The 12,616-nt window shown below is 36.3% G+C and overlaps 1 protein-coding gene and 1 pseudogene across 1 annotated transcript; both read left to right on the forward strand.

Annotated features, from left to right (window-relative positions):
* The first annotated feature begins 1,644 nt into the window (after positions 1-1,644).
* On the forward strand, positions 1,645-7,480 carry LOC137172403 (neoverrucotoxin subunit beta-like). Its single transcript, XM_067576819.1, has 4 exons — positions 1,645-1,708; positions 1,934-2,034; positions 3,570-5,042; positions 5,472-7,480. The coding sequence occupies exons 2-4, from the start codon at positions 1,944-1,946 to the stop codon at positions 6,020-6,022; spliced, it is 2,115 nt and encodes a 704-aa protein (XP_067432920.1). The 5' UTR covers positions 1,645-1,708; positions 1,934-1,943; the 3' UTR covers positions 6,023-7,480.
* A 966-nt stretch (positions 7,481-8,446) lies between these two features.
* Positions 8,447-10,894, forward strand: LOC137172121 (neoverrucotoxin subunit beta-like; annotated as a pseudogene).
* Positions 10,895-12,616: the final 1,722 nt, after the last annotated feature.

Below are 12,616 nucleotides of genomic sequence, written 5' to 3' on the forward strand. Positions count from 1 at the left end.
TGTATGAATAACCAATCTCAGCTCATGCCATAAAACAATTTGACTTAAAATGTAAATGACTTCGAGCTTCAGAATTTTCCTTTAAAGTGACTTTATTATCAGTGGTTTTAACTATAACTCACAGGTGGATAAGTGGATATCTGACACATTTACAGTCTTTGTTTTTCCTCAGACAGTGTTTCCCTGTTGAGCTGCGGTGGAAGTATAGTAACAAGAAGACTTTGGCACTAAAAACACTGTAACATTGAAAGATATCTACTTGATTTGACTCATTTGGATGCTGAAACTTCATATTAGCTTCAGATAAACTTTTAAATATATGTCTGCACAGAAGGAGGACTGTGGATTTTGTCCCTCATATAATCTTTCCCTAAAGCACATAGTCAGTTAGTGACAAACACTAATTCTGAAGAATCAATAGATGGCAGAGCACCATGGCACTATTCCATTCTTCTCATGTCTGGGCAGGTGATAACTGTGAAATTACCAAGTAGCAGGTGTGTCTTCATTTACAAAGAAAAACATCAGCAACTCCACTGAAAAAATAGATTTTGTCCCTCATCTCTTACAAAAAATTGTGAACCTGTCCTTTAAGGTTGTTGAAAGAATGTGGTTATATAATCTTTCCCTAAAGCACATAGTCACATAACACATAACTCAAAGTGACAAACACTAATTCTGAAGAATTAATAGATGGCAGAGCACCATGGCACTATTCCATTCTTCTCATGTCTGGGCAGGTGATAACTGTGAAATTACCAAGTAGCAGGTGTGTCTTCATTTACAAAGAAAAACATCATCAACTCCACTGAAACAATATCCAAACAATATTTTAAGTTCATGAGAAGCTACTACATACCACATCCCACAAGTCTGTGCAAAATCTAAAGTTTCACGCCTTGTACACCTTGTACACACTGTGAACATTATTACCAGTGATCACAGAAGTACTTTCAGAGAAATCTCAGTGAATTTGTAACTAAAACTAAAATGCTACATCAATGCCCAATATCGTCATTGTTTAGTGTGCATGTGACCCTTTTAAGGTCGGTCAAGGCTTTGAAAGGAAATTTTGGGTTATTAATGAGGAGACTTGGCCCAGTGTCAAAACAAAAAACCTGGCTGAGAAGCAGGCTGATAACACAGTGATGAAAAAGTAATAAATATACATCAATAATGGTGTCAATTCACACACAAACCATTGTTACAAAAGCAGGATTGTTGTATTTATCCAAATAGTCTTGATGAATCTAGCCATATGAGTTACCAGCATACATAGATAATATCACTGACTATCACATTTGATAATTGGACTATAAAAGTACACAAGGTCACCATTAGTGGCTCAGTTATTGTCATATGATGAAAATGTATATTTTCTAGAAATGTGATGAATATTATTATTATCTCTTCCTGATTATTTTTGACTGATATCAGACATTTGATCACGTATAAAGGAGTATCTTGTTTAGTTTTGTGTGAAGAGCTGCACATATCTTTCTTCAGACTTCTCTGATCTGTATGTGAGATAACAGGACACAACTGCAACGTAATTAAAATAAGATTGCAGTCATATCAGGAGGCGTGTCAGGGGGAGGAATCAGTAGGAGAGAGAACAGGATAAAAGTTGCTTCACAGTATCACAGACCGTCAGACTGGAAGCTCCAGTTAGAAGTTAAGAAGACTCTGATCTACACAACTACACCAGGTAAGGACAAACAGGGTGGAAACATTTCTTTATTTATATTTTAACTTGGAAATATTTCCAAGACCAATAAGCTGTCTGCTGGTCTGTTTCTTGTTTTTTGCCCTCTCTGTCTATGTCAAGGTGGAGAGTTGTCTACCTGTGTGACACTAACTTCAGATAATTTAATCAAATATTGAAGGTTGTGTGGGTTTGCTTTGATCTATGTTGTGTCATGTTCACCAACAGGTTCGAAAACATGTCTTCAGATACCATGACAGTAGCTGCGCTGGGTCGACCCTTCACCCTAGGGATGCTCTATGATGCTCGGCAGGATAAACTAATCCCAGGTAAAACTTGATGTAGACAACATTTACTTACTCTGCCTGTTTGAGATCTGCTGACAAGATTTTCAAATGATCTTGCGGAACAGAAAAGATACATTTATTAACCAGACTAAATATTTGATTTGAAAAAATCAAGGCACAGTAAATTCCTTCTCTTTTTCACTGACAGAAAAAATAACTATTTTTACTCTCCAGAGGAAACAGTAAAATATAAATGCCCCAACAGCTCTGATGAAGCTCAGGGCTCAGGCATGCTAACATTTGAAGCTTACATAAGAGCAGACAGACAAACTGATCAATCCATTTGTTACACTTTTGCTCTTGTATTTTTGGACACCATCCTCCACAGTCTTTAAATGGGAAGTATCTCTCTTGCTACATCCTCATGCACACTTTATCAACATGGGGAGAAAACAAAAACGTGTACTTGTACTTGAGTTTTCTATTGGAATTTGTGAACCCAAGCAAAAAATAAGGATATTTTTCTATATTTGAATTATACTTATAGCATAAAAAGTGTGTCAAAAGTTTAAACAAGTACATTTCTACTTCAGTCGAAGCATAGTGACAGTGCATTTTTTGGTATGTCTCCAAAATACGTTATTAGTGAAAGATTTACAAATACAATGAAATTGTATTGAAAGTACATTTTTCAAAGCATATTGATAAGATAACATTACTTAATTTGCAATTTAGTGCATTTCTTAAAAGTGCAGTTAAAATATATGTTTAATTATATGAATATATACATTTCAACATACATACATACATTTTTTTAAAAGTTTAACTGAAGTAATACTTTTTAAAAATCTTTTTTTTAATTATTGTATTTAATGTGCTTTAACAGTATATTTATAGTAAGTTCACTTCAACATGCACTTAATCTAAGATACACTTATTATACTTCTTAAAAGTGTTCATCTCAAAATTAGTTTTTAAAATGTGTTTGAGTATATTTTTTATGAGTATGTTAATGCCTGTATTGCATTTAAGTTGTACTTAAGTACTAAATCATAAAAGTAAATTTCTCTTTAGTTTATGTTTGTGCTTTTATAGTATAAGTCTGAAAAAGTTTACTGAAACTGTCATTGAACAACAAGACGCATGTGGAGACGCGTGTTAATGCCAGGTGTAAAAAGGGCCTCTGAACAGGGGAAAGGCACTGGCAGTTGTCTTGTCAGTCAATTGCTTCTCGATTTTGGTTTTCTCATTTCAAAACAAAAATCCATTGGCTGCTAAGTACATAGAGCCAGTTACCTAGATATGCTTATGGAAAAAACTCTTAACATGGACATGAGCATGGCCGTTACTGATAAATTTACTTTGAACCGAGGAATCCAGGAAAAAAGAACATGTGACTCTGTAGAAGACGTTATGATTGGAGATACATAACTGATGTCTGGAGTATACTTGTTGTTTCAGTCTCCCACATTTCAAATCCTCCTTCTTGAAAGAACCACAATAGCTCTAAATGTGGGTGAATGTTAGCAAAATGTTTTTTTCTGCTTTAACACATGGTTGATGTTTACTTTCTGCAGGTTACACCTTGTGGGATAAAACAACTCTAAAAGAGAACGCAACTGAAAGCTTCAATCCCAGCAGTAACTTTAAGATTACGGCATCTGACTCCATTGAATCCAAGTCTTCTCTGCTGGACGTTGATGCTTCCCTGAAGGCCAGTTTCCTGAGTGGACTGATTGAAGTTGGAGGATCTGCCAAATACCTGAACGATCAGAAGAAACTCAAGAACCAGAGCAGAGTGACGTTTCAGTACAAAGCTACCACCAACTTCAAGCAGTTGTCGATGACTCCTCTTGGAACCATGGACACGCAACAAACAGATGTTATTGAGAAGGGCCTTGCAACACATGTAGTTACAGGCATCCTTTATGGAGCAAATGCTTTCTTTGTATTTGACAGTGAGAAGTTAGATGCTAGCAGCGTTCAGAACATCCAGGGCAGCATGGAAGCTGTGATAAAGAAAATTCCATCATTTAATATTGATGGGCATGTTGACATCAAGCTTACTGAAGAAGAAAAAGACCTGACAAACAAATTCTCCTGCAAATTCCATGGGGACTTCATTCTTGAAAGCAACCCTGCAACATTTGTAGATGCAGTGAAGACCTATGTAGAGCTTCCAAAGCTACTGGGAGAAAAGGGAGAACATGTTGCTCCACTGAAGGTCTGGCTGATGCCATTGAAGAATTTGCATCCTGCAGCTGCTGAACTGATGAGTGGGATCAGTGTTGGACTAGTGAGGAAAGCTGAAGATGCTCTAGAAGGTATTAGGGAGATAAAAATGAGATGCAATGATTCCCTGGAAGACAAAGTGTCAGAGGATTTTCCAGAGATTCGCAAAACGCTGAGCACTTTCCAAAAACTGTGTAATTATTACACATCTGCGCTCCAACAGACCATGAAGAAGAGATTTCCCTCCATCCGTGAAGGCAAAGAAGATGAGAGCTCATTAGAAAAACTCTTTGATGACAGAGACAAGTCACCATTCAGTCAGGACAAACTAAGCAAGTGGATGGATCACAAGGAGAGAGAAATCACTGTCATTAGGTCCTGTGTAGACATGATGGAGGGAACAAACACAAAGATCGTCAAAAATCAGTCAGAGTTGGATAGAGAGGTTTTTGATCCAGATGTAAAGAATGCTCTGTGCTTTGTTTTCACCTCTGTGGAAAGTGCTGACCCCTGCCTTGATGCAATGACCAAGTACTTGGATTCACCTGAAATAAGATGTACCAATGCAGACCATTGGTACTTCTCAGAGGAAGTGTTGACCAAAATGAGAGAAAAAGCCAAAGCTTTCCATGATCTTGCCAAACCTTTCAAGGACAGCAGCAGTGTCCGTTTCCTTGTAACAGCCACAGCAAATGAGAAATACCAAGGAGCAACCATCTACCATTACAAGCAGGGCAAACTGGTCACTGATGCTTTTTCAAAGCCTGATGTCCCTCCTGATGTGGAAACCATCACAGACAAAAGTGCTTTAATGTGGTGTAAGTCATTTTTCATGCTTCTATTTTTTTATTTACTTTAATATTGAGTGTTTTATATGTATTTATATAAAATACTGTTGTGTTCCATTTAAGCTATTTCAGGATGATCTATGCTGTACTTTTTAAGTACAGCCATACAGTCTTCCATATATAAAGTGGTGAAAACAGAAGTAAACCACAAAAGTTCACAAAAGTTGGGAATCTTTCAGATTCAATTACTCAGAAGTTTAAATGTTTTCAAAAGATATTGATACTTTTTATTGAACAAGGATACATTAAATTGATTTGAATATGTAGCCAACACATTGCTAATGTTGCAAATGGCTATTAAGGACAGGGTGTGAATATCATTATTTTATGAGTGTATGCTTTTGTGAACTGCTGTGGACAGTGATGACAATTATTTTATGATTTTGTTTTCTCCATCAGATGCCTGTGATCTCTCCCTGGACCGAAAAACAGCAAACTACAAACTTATTCTTTCTGATCACGACAAGAAGGTGACACTTGGAGCAAAGCAGGATTATTCTGATCACCCAAAGAGGTTTGATATTTGTCCTCAGGTGTTGTGCAGAGAGGGGTTGACTGGGCGCCATTACTGGGAGGTAGAGTGGAGTGAGGGTCATCATGAACATGTTGTTGTAGGTGTCGCATACCAACAAATTAATAGGAAAGGAAGCGGTAATGATTGTTATTTAGGAATTAATGATAAGTCATGGTGCTTTGGTGTCAATGCTGTCCCTCCAGCGGTCTATGCAGGGTACGATAGGCAATGGTGGACAGGCTCTTATCCCTCTACCGGCTGCAAACGAGTTGGAGTGTATCTTGACTGGCCTGCTGGCACCCTGTCCTTCTACAGTGTCTCCTCTAACACGCTGAGTCACCACAGGACCTTTAACGCTCACTTCACAAGGCCTGTTTACCCAGGCTGCAACATTAAGAATCAATCTGGCTCTGTGTTCTTTTGCTCAGTTGAGTAAGAACAGTGACAAAGTGATGAAGTGAGTCTTGATCTGTCTTCAAACTATCACCATCCATTGGTGGAGTGTACCCTAACCCTAACCCTACCCTACCCTAACCCTAACCCTAACCCTAACCCTACCCTACCCTAACCCTAACCCTAACCCCTAACCCTAAACCTAACCCTAACCCTAAACCCATTGCATAGTCACTAGCTACTTTTCAGATTTATATTCCACATGTATTACTCATGATCAGTTTATAAAATATGCATTGTTATTGAAAAGACTAATCAACAGTAATTCAAGTTCTTCTTTAATTTAGAAATTTCTCTTGTTTTTGTTGAATTTCATGGTGACGAGACTCTGTAACACCAATCACTCACTAAGGACATTCATTAGTGGTGAATGGTGACAAACATTAGCATCTTAATTAAGACTGCAATAGTTGCATTTAAATATTTTTTTAACCTCAAGTCATCTCATAATACTATAATGGTGTGTCAATACTCTTTATGTTTCCAAGTTGACCTTTTCTTGGTCTGTGAAATAGCTACATGGTATATAACATTATGTCCCCACAATAGCTTCTACAGAATATACCATATAATCTATGTTTTAGAGAAATATGCTGCAGGCTACATGTAGTTTAACTGTCTTCTAATTCTTCAAATTTTATCAATATGAAATTGTTTGGTGAGGACATGTATGAGGATATTGATTATTTTTCCACATTACATTTTCATTAGCTTATGCAAAGCACTTACTTGGTACATAATGGTGAATAAGGTGCCTGTAGTTTAACATTAGAATTGTTCATTTATCTTCATCTAAATTTATAAGAGGTTTCATTTATGCTTGTGAAGTTGGGGAAGAGGAAGGAAAAGAGGAGGGAAGTGGGATTTTTTTTTTCAAACCAGGTGGGACATTAATTAACTCAAGTGTCTCTTCTTGTTTTTGTTGAATTTCCTAATGTTAAGGAAACTTTGTAACACCACTCACTCACTAAGGATGTTAGTGGTGAATAGTGACAAAGTTTTTTGTGTTTTAAGATTCAGATGTTGCGGTTTTGTTTTTCATGCACAAAAAAATTAAAAAAGAAAAAAAGAGAAAAAAATATATACATTTAAATGATCCATATTGCCAAAATATCAACAATTATTGACAAAGTGATGATTCCAGTTTTATGTGGTGATCTTTTTCTTCTACTAACACAAGTATAATGTACCACTCAGGAAACTTCAGCTGGTCTTTGTTTTTCTGGTTGTGGCTCTGGACATTCTGCTCTGAGTCCAACCAAGAGTCCATTTAATCTCTGTGGTGTTCTGAGGAGACAGTCACAACATTGTCTTTAACATGTTAGATGTTGAGAATGTTGCTGATGTTTATAGAACTGAAGTTCTCCTGGACTGTGATTTCTGTAACACCTGTTGGACATCTCTCTACTTGAGTAAAATATTCAATAAAGTGGAGTCCTGAGTTGAACACTGTGTGCAGCTTGGTTATTTCCTGTTTGTTAGAAAATCCAGTTTGTGGTAAACTTGAATAAAACATATAAAGAAAAGCAGAGATTTAATATTTACACCTCTACACCTTCCACACCAAATTCACTGAGCCTGTTTACCCAACAATAAAATGATGTGGACCTGCGTTCAATTAGATAAGAGCAATGATGGAGATTTGTTAGATAACAGATTATTGTCTGCCTGTTTGAGCCTTCTTTCAGAATGTGCTATTAATTAAAATGATCATAACGGACTAAGTACATTTTGGGTTTACTGTATGTACAGTGCTAATCCTGGGACATTAGCCAGTGGTCGAAAGTACCTAAAAAAGGCATTCTTTTCATTTTTTTTATCCCTTTACATATATATTGTATATATATGTATACTGTTACAGCAACAATCAATAATATAAAGATTGTTTTGTGTTGTTTGATACATTTTTATTCTTGATTGCGAAAGATTGACAAACACATACACACACACAGACCTGTGAGTCATCATGTTTGAAAAACAGTCTAGTCACTTTGCGTATTTTAGTAAAATCATAGAATTTCTGTGCTAAGCTTAGAAGACATTTCAGGGGTTTGCATAAAAAGTATGCGTATTTCTGTTATGACGTGAGGATATACTGTAAGTTCATATCTGTCACATAAAATAAAACAATCTAAAGGTTTGTGAACACATATAATGTTTCCCACAGTTTCATCAGTGTGGGTCTTGGCAGCTTCCTCCTTGCTAATCTCATCACAGATACTGTGCATAAACAACAAATGCTGACTTGTTTTGACTACTTAAACATAATTAATTCCTTTAATCATAATGGATGGTTTTTTTTTTTTGAATAATTAAGACATGAATACAGTTTTATTTGTCTGCATCTCTGTTAAGTCAGTACCCTTCTAAGCAGTTTAAATATTGAATATTGAATATACTGTATATATATATAAAACAATAATTGATATTAATGTCCCCAAAATATGTTGCTACAGGCTTTGCCTGCTTTAAAATTGAAAATATGTTGCTGAGAAAACTTAATATATTTAAAAAAAAAAAAAAAAAAAAAAAAAAAAAAAAAACTTGTCAGGGTCTAGATACTCTAGATCACTCTGTCAAACTTATTATATATGTGTGAAAAATACTTACTCAACAAATGGCAACTCTGACTGTGATATTTAAATGCACAATATGCAATTTCTGCTGCTAGTGTCTCTCAATCAAAACAATAACAAATGAGTTTGATGATGTTGTCGTGGTTTTACTTAGGTTAACTCATGTTGTTGGATGTTTCCCAACGGGTTGGAGACATGTCTTCAAATATCTTGGCAGTAGCTGCCCTGGGCCGACATTTCACCTTAGGGATGCTCTGATGATGCTTGGCAGGATAAACTGATCCGTGGTAAATCTGGACTTACACTACATTAGAATGAAATGATTTCTTATTAGGATGTCTTCCATGTTTGAATTCAGTGGCCAATTAATTCTTGGTTTTAATTCTTTAGATCACCATTCACATGAAACTAAAATTCAGTTTAGCAGCTAAATAACTACACATGTAAGTAAAGTATACATTGGCCAACAAAGTTAGTATAGTTTAAGAAAAACACAATTACTCAACACGGTACAAAGATGTGTTTGGCACTTTATTATACAACAATGACAGAAGAGTGGGGTAAAATTAGCATCTTTAAACCAAAGTAATAACAGTCAAGCATGTCTTAGAGTATTGTGAGAGGTGTGACATGTTTCTCAACACATGAAGGAGCATCAACTTACCTACCAAGGTAAAAATCAACTAATCTGGAGACACGTGATATTTCAGGATGCTGTGCATCTTTGTAAATGATTAGACAAGTTTATAAGATTAGATTTTGGTATGATATTTAGATAACATTTTAAAACTGTAATCAAGAGTCCTCCCATTACAAACATATTGTATAGATTTTTGCCTTATTTTTAACTCACTTTTCTATTTTCAATGTCCTCTCTTTGTGATATGCTAACAACTTGTCACCAAAGGTCAACAATTTCAGTGGATTTCCATCAAAAAAAGATGCTGAGCATGCCATCATATTGGGCAAACCAGTGCCCACTGAAGACACTCCACCATTGGCATGCTGACCAAAATTTGATACCCTTTGCTTGCAAGGTTTCTTCCACCACAACAAACTGAGACTTCTTAAGCTACTCTTTCCCAAAACAATGTGGATTAAGCATTGCTTTTCAGCTGCTGCTTCAACAGATTGCTGATGTTTTTTTGGTTTGTTTTTTTTCACTTGTTGTCGGTTTCACACTGTGGGATTATGAAGTTCTCCAACAGAGCACAGTTGATTGCCCTCAGCCCAGCAGTGCTTTTGAAATCATTGCATCTGATTCCATTGAAGACAAGTTTTCTCTGCTGGATGTTGAAGCGTCTCTGAAAGCCAGTTTCCTGGGTGGACTGATTGAAGTTGGAGGATCTGCCAAGTATCTGAATGATACAAAAATATTCAAGAACCAGAGGAGAGTGACACTTCAATACAAAGCCAATTTCAAACAGTTGATGACTGATCTTGGAAACAACCACATTCAGTATTCAGAATTATTTGAGAGCATCCAGGCAACGCATGTAGTGATAGGCATCCTTTATGGGGCAAATGTTTGACAGTGACAAAGTCAATTCTAGCAAAGTTCAGGAAATCCAAGGCAGAATGGAAGCGGTGATAAAAAAAGATTCCCTCGGCTGAAATTTCAGGGTAAGGTGGTGTCCAGCTAACCAGTGAAGAAAATGCCATAACCAACAACTTCTCCTGCAAATTCCATGGGGACTTCTTTCTTGCAAGCAACCCTACAACTTTTCAGGATGCAGTGCAAACCTACCAGCAACTTCCTCAAATGATAGGGAAACAAAATACCTTTCCAATGACAGTATGGCTCGTGCCACTGACAAATTTTTATTCTGAAGCACCTCAGATGGTCACTGATAGCAGCACTCCAATATTTGGAGAAGTTCGCAACACTCTGGAAACCATACGGCAACTGGAAATGAGATGCAACAATTCTCTAGAAGACAAAATAGTGAAAATGTTTCCACAGATTCAAAAGAGCAATTTCCAAAACATCTGTAATGACTACATGTTAAACCTTCAACAGACCATTGTGAAGAAACTTCTGTGCTTCTGGAGAGGAGAGGAAGATGAAAGTGCAATTCTGAAAGTCTCAAATCACCATTCAACATCAACAGCCTGAACATGTGGCTCGCATGTGAAGAGAGAGAGATCAATGTTGTTAGGTCTTGCATGGATATTATGGAGGGAGCAAAGGTCAAGACTGTCTCAGGTCAGTTAAGTTAAGTTACGTTAAGTCAAGTATGCACACTGAATATATCACAGTGATTATGATAGAACACTGGATCACCTGTGCCTCTTGGTTATTCAGGGACTGTCATTATTGGGTGCAATTTTAAGTGATTGAATTGGGTTTCGTTTATTTTTGTGGATGCTGGAGTGGTAAATATAGTCCCACGAGCCTTTTCAAAGAGACCACTCAGGAAAACTGCTCATCCTTGAGGAGGAGAGAGTCACTGTTCAGAGTGTTTTGTTGGATGTTAAAGAGCTGGTGTTAACAGAGCTGAGGTCAATGTCAGATTTCTTTAATCAGTATGTTAACATAGTGATTCTGTATGGCTCCGGTTCAGCATCTACTGTAACACCTGTTGGATATGTCCTCTCCTTAAGTAAACAAATCAATAAAATGGACAACTGAGTTGAACACTCTGTGCTACTTTTCTAATGGTTCCTAACTTCATAAATGAGTCAAACCATATAAAATACCATAATGATAGGTGATTCTTTGATTGTGATATGATGGTTTATGATCCTTTGATGAACTTCTTTGGAGAATGTTTGTTCATAGTAGCAGCAGAGAGAATAATAGCACAGAAACCTGCTTGATCAACGGCAGCTATACCTCCAAAACAGCACATATCAGCCAGTACATCCAATTACTTATACAAGAAAAAAGTGTGGTTGTGTTCTTTTTATTGGTATATTTATTTGTTTGTTCTGTGATATTAGGACTGTTTAAGGACTTTTTTTTTTTTACATTTTTATTGGACATTTAAAAATGCAGAGGTGGAGAAAATTGCATTCAAATGCCATAAATACTTTGACTGCAAATGATCAAAGATTTCAATAGTTACATGAAAATAAACCTACTGTGTTGATACCATTATTGAGATCTCCCTAAAATTTCCTGGGTGTCCAAGCTGTCAATTAAGGATTCCCAGATCTCAGACCACCTGTATTTCACACACTGTGCAGATGACAAAAAAGATGATCTGTTTGCAGTTTTGATCAACTATGGTACAAAAATGAGGTTGGTGTTATTCCACAGTTTCCTTATCATCAACAAATCCCATGAAAAAAAACAAAACCAACAATGTCATTGTCTGTCTCTCAATACTTTTTTACCTCATGGCAAAAACTGTATGAAAATACTGTTAAAAATTAAGGAAAATCTGTAAAAATGAAGCACGTACTTTTCTTTGTTTAATGTGGGAATGTTTTAGGAAACAAGTAATTAAAAGTATTGGAGAGTGGTTAAATAAACAAAGCTGTGCTTATTAGGAGACAAGTCTCTCCTACCTTTATATCCAAACAAGAATTTGGACTCGAACTGACAGGCTTAATTGGCACTTCAAGATCGTTCTCTGCCACTGAAAGAGTCAGACTAAGCCAGATTTTGCTGAATGGTTCAAATTGATGACAGACACTGTCTCTTTTGAATCTCTAGTTGCAAAGACAAATATTTACCAAGGGAAGTTTCATAAAGTTTTTTGATTTTGTCAATGTATATAAATAAAGAAACCTAACAGGAAGTAGATATTCCTATTTTTTTATGGAAATGAGATACTACATTTGTGTTGTACTTACTGGTACACTGTACCCCTTTGTTATTTTATTTATTATCTTTGTCTCTACAGTTTATTCTTTTTTTCTTATTTTACTTAGTTAATTCTAATTTCCCTAATTTATTTTGTTGTTTGTTCTGTTACTTGTTCTTCAAAAATTGTATTGTAAAAACACATGCTGACCTCCTTACCCTATCTGTGGCTCTCAGCCTCAACCCCGTT

This window comes from Thunnus thynnus, chromosome 20, assembly GCF_963924715.1.
Source record: "Thunnus thynnus chromosome 20, fThuThy2.1, whole genome shotgun sequence".
NCBI lineage: Eukaryota > Metazoa > Chordata > Actinopteri > Scombriformes > Scombridae > Thunnus > Thunnus thynnus.